Below are 17825 nucleotides of genomic sequence, written 5' to 3'. Positions count from 1 at the left end.
GCCCATATCACCCAAGTTTCTACATCAAAGATAAGCTTTCTCTTAACACCTCTGCTGTAATTGACTGACTTATTGACCAACCTTTGATTATTACCATTTATTCCAAAGGCCTTCTTGTATTCACTGATGTGGTTGCTCAGTAACTATTCCTTTTGCCTGCATTCAACTAGGACAGCAAACATACATATTATCCTTCATCTATATTTTCCCAAGTCATATCTGCTTCCTAAAGGACAATAGAGCTTCCACTATCAGCACTGCAGAGAAAAAAAAAGAGACGTTGTTCGCTCTGGCCTGATTGTGGGGATCTTCTGATGATACAGCACATCTCCAAGGTCACAGTGGTTTTAATCTCCCCTGTATTTCCTGCAGCTTCACAAACTTCTTTTGTCTTATTTCAGTTCTGAGAAAGCACCTCTGACCTAAAAAGGTGACATTAGCACAAAGCTAAAGCCTGCTCAGCTCTCAATTTGTTAGCTTGATTGAACAAACTGAGCTTGCCTTGGTTAATGGCCAATTCCACCAGCTGAATGCCGTAGAATATTTCCCTACCCTTCATTTTCCCAATGCTCAAACCCTTTAGTACATTGAATATGTTGGAACATAGTTGATATCTCTGACAATTCTTGTTCTTTTCATTTGTCAGGTCTGGAGTTACTTCTGGATGAAATCTATGACAGTATATTTACTGGCCCTCAGACCGCCCACACTTTTACAGAGACCGGTATTTACCGAATCCTGAGAAGGAGATTCCTTGCGGTGCAGTTGCTGATTACTGGCAGGTTTAGATGTGAGTTCTCATGGAGAAAGATTTACAACCCATTCATTATTGCACAGTATATATGTATTATATATTTGTGTGGTATTACTGCAATGGTCCTGCGCCTTTGTTTTGATACACGAGTCCTTTGTGCTCTGGCTGTAAAGGATCTGAATTGAAAGTGTTTTGGGCCCTATCATCCGACTGTCTACTGGACATGGACACAATGAAATGCTACAGCTGTTGTCAAACTTGGACCTTGTATGATGCTCCCTGACCTGTGAAAAGTAAACCTTTGTGATCTCTTGTCATGATTGTGACTTGATAGTTTCTCTGGCCCCTCTGACAAAAATTATCCCTCTTTCTCCTGCTGAATTTTAAAAGCAAATTGTTCTTGCATTGTCAACAATAGCGTCTTTTATTGTCCAGAGAAATGGGAAAAAAAAGGCACCCACCAGGCCTTTATATTTTATATTTCTTGTTTTGATAGCCTTCTCTCACTACGGTGAATGCCAACGTACTGGCACAGAGAATTAGTGGCAGTATTTGTCTAGCTCACAATGAAACATTCTCAGAGAAATGCTGCTCATGTCCTTTGGGAAGTGGAGATTTCATAAAAGTATGTAAGTGGTTGTTGCAGTAACTCCTGTGCATCATACGTATTGATGAAGAAAGGAAGGCGTCCTGGGTCCTTTGTCAAACAAATTGGTCTTTCCTAGTTGTTTTTATTCTTTCCCTGAGGTGATCAGTGCAGTTGGTACTGAAATTTAACCTAGGATTCCAATTTCTATGAAACCAAATTTAAAAAACAGTGTACAAGATATATAAGTTGTCATATTGTGCTGTGCACCAGGGTTACCTTTCTTCTTGAGGATTGAAAGTTATTGCATTCACTCGCCCATTATTTATTTATTTAATCTATCTACCTATCGTGAAACGGGCTCTTCCAGCTCAGCAGTCCTCCTATTTAATGCCAGCCTACTCACAGGACAACTTACAATGATCAAAAAGCACTAACCATCTTCGGAACGTGGGAGGAAACCAGAGAACTGGGAAGGAACCTATGCATTCATGGGGAGGACACACAAACTCCTTACAGGAGGTGCCGGAACTGAACCCCGATCTCTAGTGCCCCGAGCTGTAATGGCATCGAGCTAACCGCAATGCTAGCATAGCACCCTGACATGACGTGTGAGCGCAAGTCATAGGAAGGAAAGGAAGATATCTATAGGGAGCCAATATGTGTCATTAGTGGTTTTCGACACTGAGTTGGACCCAGAGGAGCACACAGTAAAGGTGCATACTGAGGAAAAACCATTAATTTCCCACCTATAAACTCGAAGACTTTGACTCATGTTTAGACACAAGCTCCAGAAGCTTACACTCCATAGGGGAAGGAATATTTCACTGTTGCTCAGGAGGAGCAGCAGAGCAGCACTCAGAGAGGATATTCTGGACCAATCGGCCAGTTGGGCTATATGGGTAGAACGCAGTTATCGTTTTATGGGATTATAGAACACGCAGTATGAACAATTCTAATAGTCAAAAAGAAATATGTTGGTGATCACAGTAAGGTGTGAAAACAATAGCATAGTGGCAGTTGCAGATTTTAACTTTCCAAATATTGACTGAGATAGCTTTATATAAATGGCTCAGATGGGATGAAAGTTTAATACAGTAAGTTGACTCCTAATAAGGAGGGGGCTGTACTTGACCTTGTGTTAAGGACTGAGGATGGGAAAGTGGTAAAAGTCTCTGTGGAATTTGGGAATAATGATCATAAAACATCGAACAGAAAAGGACAGACTGTCCCCTTAGCTCACCATACCTGTGTCAAACAAGCTGCTGTTTTAAACTAATCTCATCTGCTTGCACATGGTCTATATCCCTCAATTTTGTCATGTACCTGTCCAAATGCCTCTTAAGCATTGGCAATTTATCTGCTTCCACCAATTCTGGCAGTGTGTGCATTTCAGGCACCCACTACTCTCTGTGTAAAAAGAAAATTGCCTCACACATCTCCTTTTCATTTCTCCTGTTCACTTAAAGCTATAGCCTCTATTGTTTGTCATTTCCACCTTGTGAAATAGATGCTGACCATGCCTTTAACAATTTTATATACTTTTATCAGGTCATCCCTCAGTCTCCACGACTCTGTAGAAAATAATCCAAGTTTGTTCAAACTCTTACTGGTGATCCTCCTTTACACCCTCTCAAAAGCCTCTGCATCCTTTCTGAAATGTGGCGATTAGAACTGACACAATATTCCAACTGTGACCTAGATCAAAGTTTTATACACTTGCAGGATGACTTTCCAACAAGTAAACGCTATGTATGTATGCCTTCTGACGCCGTAACTAAAATTTCAAAAAAAAACAAACGAGAAAAGATATTGACACACCAAAACATAAAATTGAAATGATGCTTGAATTTAAATTTGCATCTGGGTTTTATCCATTGTTATAGGCCCAACGAGATGTGAAATTGAGAGGTTTACAGCGGCTTCATTTGATGATATCTTCACTCCATCATGTGATGACGATGGGAACTATCTGCCCATACAATGTCAGAAGGGGGGTCAATGCTGGTGTTCAGATCCCAATGGAGAGGAACTGCTTGGAACAAGGCAGCAGGGAAGAAAACCTAACTGTGGTAAGTTTTTGCTGGTTCTTTTATCACTACTTATATTTCCAGTGTGTCCCTGGAACTTCTCCCATTCTATTGTCCTTCCAACAAGTCTAAGGATGTTCCACTATTTAATGAGCAGAAAGGCTGGATACATATTGTACCTGATTTTTCATCTTTCTCCCTACTGTAACTGGTACATTGCCTCATTCACTTTCAGCTGTGGCTCACTAATAATACACATGCATCCAAGTCCAAAGGTTTCAAAATCTATATAAGAACATAATAACTTCAAAAAGGAGCAGGAGAGGCCATCTGGGCTGTCAAGCATGCTCCTCCATTCATATGGCCATAGCTGATCTGGCAGTGAACTGAACCCTACCTACCTGAATTTTCCTCATTCCCCTTAATTCCCCTGCTTTGCAAAAATCCAGCTGTGTTTTAAATATATTTATTGAGGTATCTTCTGTTATTTATCTGAGCAGAGAAATCCACAGATTCACTATTCTCTGGAAAAGAGGGAAAGAGCAAGAGAACAAGACGTGAGAGAATAGGACCAATCAAGTGCGACAATGGAAGAGTGTGTATGGAACCGGCGGAGATAGCAGAGTTACTTAATGAATACTTTGCTTCAGTATTCACTACAGAAAAGGATCTTAGCAATCGTAGGGATGACTTACAGTGGATTGAAAAGCTTGAGCATATAGACATTAAGAAGGAGGATGTGCTGGAGCTTTTGGAAAGCATCAAGTTGGATAAGTCTCTGAGGCCGAGGAGATGTACCCCAAGCTACTTTGGGAGCCGAGGGAGGAGATTGCTGAGCCTCTGGTGATGATCTTTGCATCATCAGTGGGGACGGGAGAGGTTCCAGAGGTTTGGAGAGTTGCAGATGTTGTTCTCTTATTCAAGAAAGGGAGTTAGAGGTAGCTCAGAAAATTATAAACCAGTGAGTCTTACTTCAGTGATTGGTAAATTGATGGAAAAAATTCTGAGAGGCAGGATTTATGAACATTTGGAGAGGCATGATATGATTAGGAATAGTCAGCATGGCTTTTTCAAAGGCAAGTTGTGTCTTATGAGCCTGATTAAATTTTTTGAGGATGTGACTAAACACATTGATGGAGGTAGGGTAGTAGATGTAATGTAGATGGATTACAGCAAGGCTTATTGAGAAAGTAAGGAGGCATAGGATCCAAGGGACTTTGCTTTGTGGATCCAGAACTGGCTTGCTCACAGAAGGGAAAGAGTGGTTGTAGATGGGTCATAGTCACCATGGAGGTCGGTGACCAGTGGTGTGCCTTAGGGATCTGTTCTGGGATCCCTTCTCTTCATGATTTTTATAAATGACCTGGATGAGGAAGTGGAGGGATGGGTTAGAAGATTTGCTGATGACACAAAGGTTGGGGGTGTTGTGGATAGTGTGGATGGCTGTCAGAGGTTACAACGGGACATTGATAGGATGCAAAACTGGGCTGAGAAGTGACGGATGGAGTTCAACCCGGATAAGTGTGAAGTGGTTCATTTTGGTAGGTCAAATATGATGGCAGAATATAATATTAATGGTAAGACTCTTGGCAGTGTGGTGGATCAGAGGGATCTTGGGGTCCGTGTCCATAGGACACTCAAAGCTGCTGCACAGGCTGATTCTGTGATTAAGAAGGTATATGGTGCATTGGCCTTCATCCCAGGCTTTTTCCCAGGGCTTAAGTGGCTCACACAGAGGGCATATTTTAAGGTGCTTGGAAGTAGGTACAGAGGAGATGTCAGAGGTAAGTTTCTTACGCAGAGAGTGGTGAGTGCATGGAATGGGCTGCCGGCTACGATGATGGTGGAGGATATGATGGGGTCTTTTAAGAGACTCCTGGACAGGTACATGGAGCTCAGAAAAATAGAGGGCTATGGGTAACCCCTAGGTAATTTCTAAAATAAGTACATGTTCGGTACAGCATTGTGGGTCGAAGGGCCTGTATTGCGCTGTAGGTTTTCTATGTTTCTATGTTTATATGCTAAAAGCAGTTTCTCCTCATCTCCATCCTAAATCTACTCCCTCAAATTATAAGGCTCTGTTCCCTAGTTCTAGTCTCACTTACCACTGGACTCAACTTTCCTGTTTCTATCTTATTTGTCTCTTTCATAATAGTATTTATTTCCAAGTATACAACATCCACCTGTACCCCTTTATCCACTGCACTCATCATATCATCAAAGAACTCCAGTAAGTACTTCAGATAGAACCTGCTCTTCAGCTAGAACCTGCCCTTCAAGAATCCATGCTGTGTCTGTCTGATGGATCCTCTTCTATCCAGGACATGACTAAGCAAGCTGTCAAAGACCTTTTTGAGATGTTTCACACTTCAAGTTGTTCTACACATCCCTGTAGCACTATATTGCCCAAGAGCCTGTTGTACCTGAGGTTTATCATTTTAGATTCGGATGGGTAGGGGTAGGTAACAAGTCAACACTGCATTCTTGAGAAAGATAAATCCTACTTGTGGAACAGAGGTTAGCTCTGACACCAAGTTCTGGGACAATGTATTTCAATATGTGAATAATGGCAAGAAAATAGTAACCTGTATTACAAATGATTATTGTGTTTTAGCAACTGCAGCCAAAGTTTGCAAGAAATACTTAGTTAATAACAAATGGATAAACTAAATTCAATTGGTTCAGAACAAGAGTAATGGAATTTGTTAGAATTAAGCATTTCAAGATTAAAATCAGAAATCCTCTATTTGGAATTTGCTTCTTCAAGAAGCTACTCAAGTTTGAGTAAGATGGACTTGTAAGAACATAGAGAGTGAGGATATTAAAGACTATAAAGTTGCTAAATGGGATTGAAGGTACAGATCCAGAAACATCTAACTGAATATTGATTGACCTGTTCATGCTGCCAATTTCATGTATCTGTAACTGATCTTTTAAATTCCAGGGGATAGTGGAAGTGACTGTGAATCTGAAAGGAAACGCATGTTGTCATGGCTTTTCTATGGACCAGTTGGTCACTTCAGTCAAAACAATATTTTCACTCTGCCTGTATCTTCACCTCAAGTTCTCGAAAAAATTAGCAAGGCTCTCAGCCACTGCAGCCCAGATCTGAACGAGTTGTTGGTAAAATCAGATTTTCTGGTTTCCATGCTCCAGGCTGTAGAGTCAGACACTGGCAATTGCAATCTAGAAGTGATTCTGGGTGAGTTTGTGGAACAAATGTTTCTATCTAAGGACCTTGCACTTACTGCTCTTCAGTTCTCTGCGAACTCCAAATTCTTCATAGAAAATCTGTTTGGGGGCAAATTTCTGAAAAATGTGGGTCAGTTCAATTTCACTGGCAGTCTTGGAAGCATGGGAGCTTTTAATTTCAGTCAGTTCTTCCAGCAGATTGGCTTAACAGGAATGTACAGTGGAGGAAATTTTGTGGAACTTGCCAAGTTGTTTTCACCCCTCGAAGACTCCTACCTTTCAAAAGGAGCAGCAGGATTCTCCAGGGACACCTTCAATTTGAATCAGACAATTCTGGACAACTTTGGACGGGCAGTTAACTTACAGGAGAACCAGAACATTGTAAGACTTATGGCATCACTTTTTGAGCAACGTAATGTTCTCAGGATATTGCAAGAAATCATCAGCTTTTTTGATGCAGACGATGGCAGTTTATCTGAAATCATCCAGCTACTTTTAAGAAGTGCCAGACTGGGAATTTGTGACCATCGGAACTCAAAGCTGTTTGTTCCCAGGTGCACTAGAGACGGTGACTATGAGGAAGTCCAGTGTCAAGGCTCACACCTTGATTCATGTGTGGTCAATCAAAGATTGGAGGTTCCAAACACAAAAGTTAAGGGTCAAAGGCCACAATGTTCCACCCTGTGTGAGCAACAACGTCAGAGTTCTATACTCATGAAAGAGCACCAGCCAGCTGGATTTGATGTGTTTGTTCCTTCATGTGGAGCAGAAGGTGGTTTTCTATCCATGCAATGTGATGGGATGAGTTGCTTCTGTGTGGACCTGCAGGGCAGGCAGATTCCTGGAATAAGAAAACCAGATGGAGGAAGCATGAAGTGTAAGTTTCATTACCTCAGTGGTGATTTGTCTATCAAAATTTGCATCTGCACAGATACTACATTAATCTTGAGTAGTCAATTTAAGGACAATAAAGTAGAAGGAGTTGATTTGTCAGGCTTTTTCCAGAAATGATCTCTTACTATAGGTGAAGCAGTTTTCATTTTCAAATTCTGAGCGTTAATTGAAATCAATAGAATGAAGACCCCTTTGATTCTGCAAAGAACAAATAATCCACAACATAAATTAATGTAAAAAAATGAACACAAGAATAGATAGGAACCAAAAATAAGCATCAATTAAACTAAACATTTTGATAATTACTGATGGATTTCAACATCACAAGTGATAAATTAGGCTAGATAAATTCTGTCAAATTGCTTCACGAAGTCCAGAGAAATTGGGATTATTCTCTTGGAACAGGAAAGATAAAATGCTAATTTAAGAGATTTTAAAGGGGTGTTCAAAATTATGGGGAGTTTTGCTGAAATAATTAAATGAAAAATATTTCATCAGGTTGGTGTTGTAACCAAGGCCACAGAGTTAGGATAGTTGTCTAATGAACTGGGGAGAAAAGAAGCTGTTTAATTATGCAGTGATTTAGTCATAGACATTATAACATCAAATAGTACAGCATGGGAATAGACCCTTTGTCTCAAGATACTGTGGTAAACTAATTAAGCTAATGACACTGAATCCCTTCTGCCTGTACATATTCCATATCACTCCATGCTCTATGTTTAACAGCCTGTCCAACTACTTTTATTGTATCTGTCTCCACGACAACTCCTGACAGCACATTCCAAGCACTTACCACTTCCCTGTAAAAAACTAACCCTGCCTACCTCCTTTGAACTTTCCTCCTCTGACCTGAAATGCATGCCCCCGAGAATGAGACGCGTCAATCTTGGGAAAAATGTCAAGGCCTCTCATAATTTTATTTACTTCTATCAGATCTTTGCCCAGCCTCTGTTGCTTCATAGAAAAGGACTCTACTTTATCTAACGTCTCCTTATAGCACATGCCCTTTAATCTAAACAGAGTTCTAGTAAACCTCTTTGGAATCTTCTCTGTAGCCAGCACAGCTTTTCTGTAGCAAACAACCAGAATTGAGAGCAATACTCCGGATGCAGGCTAGTCAGAGTTTTATAAGCAGGCTTGTTATTGTCTTAAATATACTAATTAAAAGAGTGATGGAAGATCTAATAGTAACCTAATATAACCTTATAACAGCTTCGACTACCTCTCAGAATACTTTTCTAGCTTTAATTGAACGTTAAAATGTCTCCAGGGTTATTCCTGAGTTCATTTTAGGATTACCAAAGTGTGTGCATACATCTTCTTTACATTAAAGAAACATACTTCAGACTGAAGTGCAGAATATTTTGTTTGCTGTGCTTGCCCAACCTTACTATGGCCTTAATCTCACTAAACTACTGAAACAGGAACAGAGATGAGAGCGTACTGGAGCAAAAGTGAGTGTAACAGCCATTGCTAAGGATAAGGTGCTTGGGAAGCTGAAAGATCTAAACCTAGATAAGTCACCAGGAACAGATAGACCATAGTGTCTGCAGTTTTGGGCTCCTTATCTAAGAAAGAAAGTGCTGGCATTAGAGAGTGTCCAGAGGAGGTTCACGAGAATTATTCTGGCAATGAAAGAGTTAACAAATGAGAAGCATTCGATGGCTCTAGACATAAACTCGCTGGAATTTAGAGGAATAAAGGGGAATCTCATTGAAACCTATCGAATATTGAAAGACTTGAATAGAATGGATGTAGGGAGAATGCTTCCATTAGTGGGGAATTTAGGACCAGAGGGCACAGCCTCAGAATAGAGGGGCATTTCTTTAGAATGGAGATGCAGAGGAATTTCTTTAGCGTGGATAGGTTCTTGATTAGTAAGAGTGTCACTGGTTACAGACAGAGGGAAGGAGAATGGGGTGGAGAGGGATCATAAATCAGCCATGAAGGAATGGTGGAGAAGACTCAATGGGCCAAATGGCCTGAATGTGCTTCAATGACTTATGGTCAACATCCCAGTATAATGAAAGTAGTAGCTGAAGAAATTGTGGAGGCATTAGCAGTGATACTTCAATAATGACTAGATTTTGGAATGGTTCCGGTGAACTAGAAAATTGCAAATGTCACTGCACTCTTTAGAAAGAAGGAAGACAACATAAAGGAATATCAGGCCAGTTTGCTTGACTGCAGTGACTAGGAAGGTGTTGCATTCCATTATAAAGGAATATCAGGCCAGTTTGCTTGACTGCAGTGACTAGGAAGGTGTTGCATTCCATTATAAAGGAATATCAGGCCAGTTTGCTTGACTGCAGTGACTAGGAAGGTGTTGCATTCCATTATAAAGGAATATCAGGCCAGTTTGCTTGACTGCAGTGACTAGGAAGGTGTTGCATTCCATTATAAAGGATGAGGTTTCAGGGTATTTGGAGCCACATGATAAAGTAGGCCAAAGTCAGTATGGTTTTCTTAAGGGGAAATTTTGCTTGTCAAATCTGTTGGAATTCTTTGAAGAAATAAAAGGCAGGATAGACAAAAGAGAGACTATGGATATTGTTTACTTGAATTTTCAGAAGATCCTTGACAGGGTGCCGCACATGAGGCTGCTAACCCAAGGTTAGAGCCCATAGTATTACAAGAAATGAACTATTATGGATAGAAGATTGACAGATAGGCAGGAGGCAAAGAGTGGAAATAAAGAGGGCCTTTTCTGGTTGGATTCCAGTGACTGATAGTGCTCCACAGGGATCAGTGTTGGGACCACTTCTTTTTAGATTATAAGTCAATGATTTGCAAATGATACAAAGATACATGAAGGGACAGGTAGTGTGGAAGAAGCAGGGTGCCTGCAGAAGGACTTAGATCCGGAGAATGGGCAAAGAAATAGCAGATTGGAATACATTTCAGGGAAGTGTGTCATCAAGCACTTTGGCAGAGGTAGACTATTTTATAAACAGGAAGCATATTGGTGCAAACAAGTCCTTGTGCAAGGTTCCCTAAAGGTTACCTTTCAGGTTGAGTTGCTGGTAAGGAATGTAAATGTAGCTTTCATTTCATTAGGAGCAGAATATAAAAGCAAGGATGCAATGCTGAGGCTTTATAAGACCTTGGTCAGACCATACGGAGTATTCTGAGCAAATTTGGGCCCCTTAGCAAAGAAAAGATGTGCTGGTAATGGAGAGGGTCCAGAGGAGGTTCACGAGAATAATTCTAAGAGTGAAAGGGTTAATGTATGAGGAGTATTTGACGACTCCAGGCCTGTACCTGCTGGAGTTTGGAAGAATGATGGGATCTCATTGAAACTTATCAAATATTGAAAGGCCTGGATACCGCGGACATGGAGAGTATGTTTCATGTAGTGGAGGAGTCTAGGACCAGTGGGCATAGCCTCAGAATACAAGGACATCACTTTATAGCTGAGATGAAGAGGAATTTCTTTAGCCAGAGGGTGATGAATCTGTGCAATTCATTGCCAAAGATGGCTGTGCAGGCCATGTCATTGGGTATATTTAAGGCGGAAGTTGATAGGTTGTTAATTAGTAAGGGCATCAAAGGTTACAGGGAGAAGGCAGGGGAATAGAGTTGAGAGAGATAATAAATCATCCAAGACGGAATGGTGGAGCAGACTCGATGGGTCAAATGGCCTCATTCTACTCCTATGTCTTATGGTCTTATCAAAATCAAGAGAGCTGGAATAATAATCTGTGAATGTGAGTTTAAAACTTATTTGAAGTTGATAATTTGAATTCAGTTTAACAAAAGAACATCTCACTTTAAAAAATGGTAGAGGAGTGTCTGTGATGCTATAAAGAGCAATGTTTTAATGATTGCACTGAAAAGCATCAGCCTGGCTTAATTGGTGACATTTGCCTTCCAGCAATAAGATTGTGGACTCGAGTCACATTGTGAAGATTCGATTTTACAATCTAGGCTGATATTTTGGTGCAGTAATGAAGAATTAGTTCTCAATTTAAAACGTTAAACAAATATTTTCTTCTCTTCCCTCTCAGCTGAAGAGTCCCATGGTAGTATTGAAGAAAGCTGTCTCTGATGCCCTGGCCAATACTTATACTCCCTCCACTTAACCAAAACAAACTAGTTGGTCATAATGGGCAGCATCTATGGAAAAGTGTATAATTGACATTTTAGGCTGAGGCTGTTCATCAGGACTGATGAAGAAAGGACTCGACCCGAAACATTGACTATACTCTTTGCTGCCTGGCCTGTTGAGTTCCTCCAGCATTTTGTGTGTGTTGCTTGTATTTCCAGCATCTGCAGATTTTCTCTTGTTTGTAGTTGGCCATAATCTCATTGTAGTTTAAGGAGTCTTATTATATTTCTAAAAATTATTTCTTTATTATTTAGAGATACAATGCAGAATAGGCCCTTCTGGCCCTTCGATCTGCACTGCCCAAGCAACCTCCATCAACCCCGATTTAACACTGACTTAATCATGGGACAATGTAAGATCGGACCCATTAACCTAGTCAGTACATCTTTAGATTTTGGGAGGAAACTGGAGCACCTGAAGAAATCCCACGCATTCCACAGTAAGAACATAGAGAGACTCCTTACAATGGACGCCGGGACTGATGTCTGAACTCCAATGCACCAAGCTGTAATAGTGTCGCGCTCTCTGCTACGCTATTACAAAAAAATCACTGCTATGATTCAAGGAATAATTAAATAATTCAAGGAATGTTTTAAGAGTAATTCTCAAAAGGCATTATATCAACGGAATTTCTCCTTTTTGCTTTTCTTACCTATGATGTATGTCCAATCCTACTGCAATGTGATTGATTGATGACTGCATTCCAGAAAGCGACAGTAAACCACTCTGTTAGGGCCAGTAGAAAATGTTACATACTGTACATGTTAGATTTGCCAAACAAACTCAAACCTTGTTTATAGATTTTAAAAAATTATAAGGTACCTGATTAAGCCAAGACTGAACATTCTTGCTCTGAACTTTATATTCATATTCTTTTTTTTAACCTTACCAGGCCCCAGTGCTTGCCAGTTGCTAGCAGCTGAGAAGTTCATTCAAACAACTGAGACAATACTGAGAGATTCAAGCCCATTTTCAACACCTGCAGCTTACATTCCCCAATGCAGAGAAAATGGAGAGTGGAGACGTGTCCAATGTGATGGCCCCCCTTTTCAGGTCATCTCCTTTTATCGTCACTGGATTGCTGAGAACAAAGGAGACTGGAATGTGTCAACTGTCATGGATGAAATCGTTGAATACCATAGGTCATCTCAAGCATCCATCAGTTTTGAGCTGTTTCTGAAGGAACTATATGACAGGGGGCATCAACATGTCTTTTCAGTGCTCTCTCAATACCCAACGTTTGATTCTATTTCTGCTGATGATCTTGAAGCAATTGCCAACTCAGAACTGGGCATCAATGTTCTACTGCACCCTTACACATTTTGGCAGTTGTTGTTTGGCCATGTAAATCACTACCCTGGCCCGTATTCTGATTTCAGTGTCGAGATAGGTGACCTGGAGCTGCGGAAATGTTGGTGTGTTGATGAAAAAGGACAAGAGCTGCCAGGAACAAAAGCTGAACTAAATCAGACCCCACAATGTAAGCAATACTACTGTTAAGAAGTCATACATATTAGTTTCCTCCCCTTCTCTTTTCCCTCAATCCCTCTTCGCTGTTTCCTTCTTTTGATATTTATCCCACTGGCTATACCTCATATATCCTCTTCCCTTTCATGTTTGTTCTTCCATTCTTCTGACATACTTTGGTTTCCTTATATCTTTCTCTATCCATATTGTACGTGTACTCCCTTTCATTCTCGTTCCTATTCCTATTACACTATCACTAGGCTCCAGAGGAGTGAAATCAGTCTTCATCAGTTTGCTGTGATAATTTGCAGTGAATCCATAAACTGCAAATGACCTTTTCCATTGAGTTCAACCACAGTAGCTCATTTAATCACTCCTGCCCATCCTGTTAGGTCATGGCTTACCTGAACATAGATTTTCTTTTTTGACTTCGAACACCTTCGACCTTCCAAAGTGTATCACTTCATACTTTTCTAGATTCAACTCCATCTGCCTTTTCTCATCCCAGCTCAACATCTTTTCAATGTCGTTTTGTAACCTACAACAAACTTTTACATTATCCTTAACACCACCAAACTTCTTACCTGCAAACGTACTAACCCACCCTTCCACTTCCTTATCTATGTCATTTATAAAAATCATCAAGAATAGGGGTCCCAGAAAGTTGAAATTGAGGGCAGAGTGCAACATTAATGTCAGGATTCTTAGCAGTATGGAGAAAGAGAGGTCTTGGATCCAAGTCCATAGTTCCCTCAAAGTTGCTGTGTGAATTAATAGGGTAGTTAACAAGGTATATGGAGTGCTGGCCTTTATTAGTTGGGAGACTGAGTTCAAGAGCCGTTAGGGATTGTTTCAGTTCTATGGAACTCTGGTTAGACCACATTTAGAGCATTGTGTTGAGTTCTAGTTGCCTCATTATGGGAAGAATGTGAAACAGTAGAGAGAGTGTAGAGGAGATTTACCAAGATGTTGCCTAAATTAGAGAACATGTCTTATGAGGAAAGGTTGAGTGAACAAGGGATTTTCTTTTCGGAGCAAAGGAGGACGAGAGGCAACTTGATAGATGTGTATAAGAACATGAGAAGCATAGAAAGCCAGTACTTTTTTCCCAGGGCAGATGATATTCTTTTAAGGTGAGTGGAGGAAAATTTAATGGAGATATCAGAGGTTTTTTTTAATACAAAAATGGTAGGTGCCTTAAACTCATGTTCAGGAGTGATAGTGGAGGTTGATCAAATAAGAACATTTAAAAGACTCTTGGTTAGGCACATGGATGTAAGAAAAATGGTTGATTATGGGCTGTGTAGGAGGGAAAGGTTAGATTGATAGTGGGGTGGGTGTATGGACATCAGCACAACATTGTGTGCTGAAGGGCCTGTGTTGTGTTGTTCTTTTCTATGTTTTAAGTGTATCTCTTAACAATTTTCTGGATTGAACTCCATTTGCCTCTTCTCCAACCTGTCTATAAAACTCTACAACTCTACAACCTGTCTACAATCCACTGTAACATACAATATCCTTCTATATTATTCACAATACCTCCAACCTTCAATGCATCTTCGAAATTACGAACTCACCACTCCACTTTGTCATCCAAGTCACCTTTACAAATGACAGATGGCAGGGGTCCCACAACAGAAGACTGCTAGATCCTGAGCTCCAAGTAAAATACACTGACCACCCTCTTCCTGATGTGGGCAAGCCAATTCTGAATCCACGCAGTCAAGTTTCCTCCTGACTTTCTGGATGTTACCTTGATTCTCATTCCTTGGACATTTTATTTAATGTTCCTGGAAAAAGGCCAATTCCACCCAACTCTTCCAAATATGCTTTACTTTCTTTACTATATATTATCCCATTGATGGGAATGAAAGTAAATGTTAGAAATGCTTTATTTGTACTGTGAAATTGGGTAACACAATGGCATGCTATACCAAAGCTCTAGGTTTCAATCCTGACCTCTGTTGTTATCTGTGTGAAGTTTGACCTGTCTTTATTTTATTGTATGGGTTTCTTCTGGGTGTTGAAGTTTATCCTTAAATTGTGCAGACTGGTAGATCAATCAGCCACTGTAATTTACCCAATGGTGTAGGCCTCTGTAGAATCTGAGACAAGCTAATGGGAATGTGGAGGGAATAAAATGAGATTAGTGTGTTATTAGTGTAAATGAATGCTTGATGGTTGGCTAACGGGTAGGTTTCTGTGCTGTACGCTTTAACGACTCTGATGTGGGACAAAGTTCTATGACTTGTTTCATTGTTAAGACTCTTTATCATTCTGGTGAATTTGTACACTACATCGCAAGAGACCAAAGTATCTTCCCAGAGGTATCCTAACCATAATTCAAAGGATGACTCCACATAGGGTCTCACTGAGGTGTTGTGAAACCAATCATTCCATTTGTATCCAAGTGCTATTGAGGTAAAGATCCAATTCTATTTCCACCTTTCTCCTGATTGGCACATATGATTCAGCTCAACATGTTATAGTTTCTTGTGGGTAAAATATATTGACCATTATTCTGAAAATAATATGGAGGAGACTTGAGGTATTGAGGTATGGGTCTCAGTGGAGCTTTAAAAGTTCTACTACAATGTCCAGTTATTATGTTTTATTTGGATTGTGTCTGTGTGATACACCACTATTATTTTCTTTCCAGGTCCAGGATCATGTGGTCTTGCTACCGCACAAGTCCTTCAGTTTATTGATGAGGCAGATGAACTCATCTTTGCTTCCAACAATTCAGAAATTCCTTTTACACAGGGTTTCCTCTTAGCAAGTGGTATACATCTGACTGAGAGTGAGCTGCTTCATTTCTCTGAGAATTCACAGTCAGATATTTCCATTTTTGAAAAATTGCTGAGTGGATCTGACTACGCTATTCGATTGGCTGCCCAATCTAGTGAGTACATTTATTGAACGTGTGTGAATTAATCTATTTTATAACATGATTCACTATTTCATTCTCCTGTTTCTGTAGGAAAGTCTATGTTAATGTATAAATTTAATGAGTCAATGCAAAGGCACAGTTTTATCACTCACCATTTCCCAATCATGACATTTCAGTATCTGACAGGACATACTGTGCATTGATTCCAGTGCCTCAAGTATTACCAATTAAAATTACTTATCTCCATTGCCCCTTCTGCCATCCACTTAGAACCAAGCCATCTAGGAGTAAAATCAGAAAGCCGCGTTCATGCACAGGGAGGTGGAAATCTGCATCCCTGCATCCCAGAGGAACTCAAGACCAACAAAGTGACATTTTGTGATGTAAATTTGACAGACTTTTGCTATCTTTTTGCATCAAGGTACAGGGAACAATGGAGTTGGAGGTACCTAATAAAGTGGCCAGAGTCTATTTCAATTCCTATACTTCCTACAATCATAACTAATTAATCTATTTGCTCTTCCAATTCATCACATTATTACTATTTCCTTTGCTTCACCACCAGAAACTGATTTTAGCAGACAAAGCATTTTTCTCTGGAATATACTTCCTAAACTTACCTCTCCACCCCTTTTCCCCCCTTAAGCAAGCAAGCAAGTTTACTTGTATAGCACTTTTCAAACAGAAGGCAGTTCATAGCACAAGATATAAAAATCAAACATCAAATTTCAGACAATATATATGAAAATAAAATCACACAAAAAATAGATGTGATAAATAGAAGTTACAGTTCAGGAAATCCTAATTAAAAGCTACAACGAAAAGAAAAAGTTTAAACCTCAATTTAAAAGAGCTTAAGGTTGGGGCAGACTTCAGATCCTCTGGAATGTTACTCCAGATATGTGGAGCATAGTAACTAAAAGCTGCTTCATCATGTTTAGTTTTCACCCTAGGGTCAGTAAGTAGACCTGCTCCCAGTGACCTGAAAACTCAGTAAGGTTTGTAATGCAGCAAGAGATTGGAGATGTATTTTGGCTGCAGTGCTTTATAAACCAGAAGTAATATTTTAAGGTCAATCCTCTGATAGACAGGAAGCCAGTGTAACGATCTGAGAACTGGAGGGATATGTTTAATTTCTAGGTCTTAGTGAGGACTCTAGCAACAGCGTTCTGAATGAGTTGCAACTGTCTGCACAGGTCCCTGTTTTCACAGGGACCTGTGAAAACGTCATTAGAGTATTCAAGCCTACTAAAAATAAATGCATGGATGAGTTTTTCTAGATCTTGCTGAGACACAAGCCCTTTAACTCTGGCTATATTTTTTAAATGGTAGTAGGCATTGTAATTGTCCCAACACAGCAGTTAAAATTTAAGTCAGAATTCATCACAACACCAAGGTTTCTGGCTTGGTTTGTCATCTTTAATGTCAGGGATTCCAAATGAGCACTGACTTCTAGTCATTCTTTTTTGGCACCAAAAACTATTATCTCAGTTTTCTCTTTGTTTAACTGGAGGACTGTATGGGACCCTAATCACTTGATGACACTTCTATAAATCTGAGTGTCATCTGCAGAATTAAGGTAAGGTATTTTGATGCTTACCATGATTTACTGTGTTAGGGATCTGGAGCTACAACTTGATGACCCTCAGCTAGTTAGGGAAAGTGAAGGGGTGATTGATAATACCGATAGAGAGATAGTGGACGGCACCCCTTTGACAGTCCTCCTCAGAAATCAATGTATCATTTGAGATACTGTTGGAGAGGTTGACCTGACAGAGGAAAACCATAGCGAAAAGGACTCTGGCACTCTCCCCAGTGCCGTGATCAAGAGAGCAAGGAGAAATGCAGTAGTTATAGGTATAGGGGATTCCACAGTGAAGGGAACAGACAAGAGATCCTGT

The 17825-nt window shown here is 40.1% G+C and overlaps 1 protein-coding gene across 1 annotated transcript in view; it reads left to right on the top strand.

The window, feature by feature from the left end:
• tg (thyroglobulin) overlaps positions 1-17825 on the top strand; it is a 360953-nt gene that overhangs the window by 22388 nt on the left and 320740 nt on the right. The window contains exons 7-11 of the mRNA XM_072246581.1: positions 647-790; positions 3227-3416; positions 6322-7439; positions 12460-13047; positions 15694-15936. Of these exons, the coding sequence (XP_072102682.1) occupies positions 647-790; positions 3227-3416; positions 6322-7439; positions 12460-13047; positions 15694-15936 (2283 nt within the window). The remainder of the gene's footprint in view (positions 1-646; positions 791-3226; positions 3417-6321; positions 7440-12459; positions 13048-15693; positions 15937-17825) is intronic.

The sequence above is a fragment of the Mobula birostris genome, chromosome 1 (assembly GCF_030028105.1).
Source record: "Mobula birostris isolate sMobBir1 chromosome 1, sMobBir1.hap1, whole genome shotgun sequence".
Lineage (NCBI taxonomy): Eukaryota > Metazoa > Chordata > Chondrichthyes > Myliobatiformes > Myliobatidae > Mobula > Mobula birostris.
Note: the sequence above shows the minus strand (reverse complement) of the source record. Positions and strands in the feature narration are given on the sequence as shown.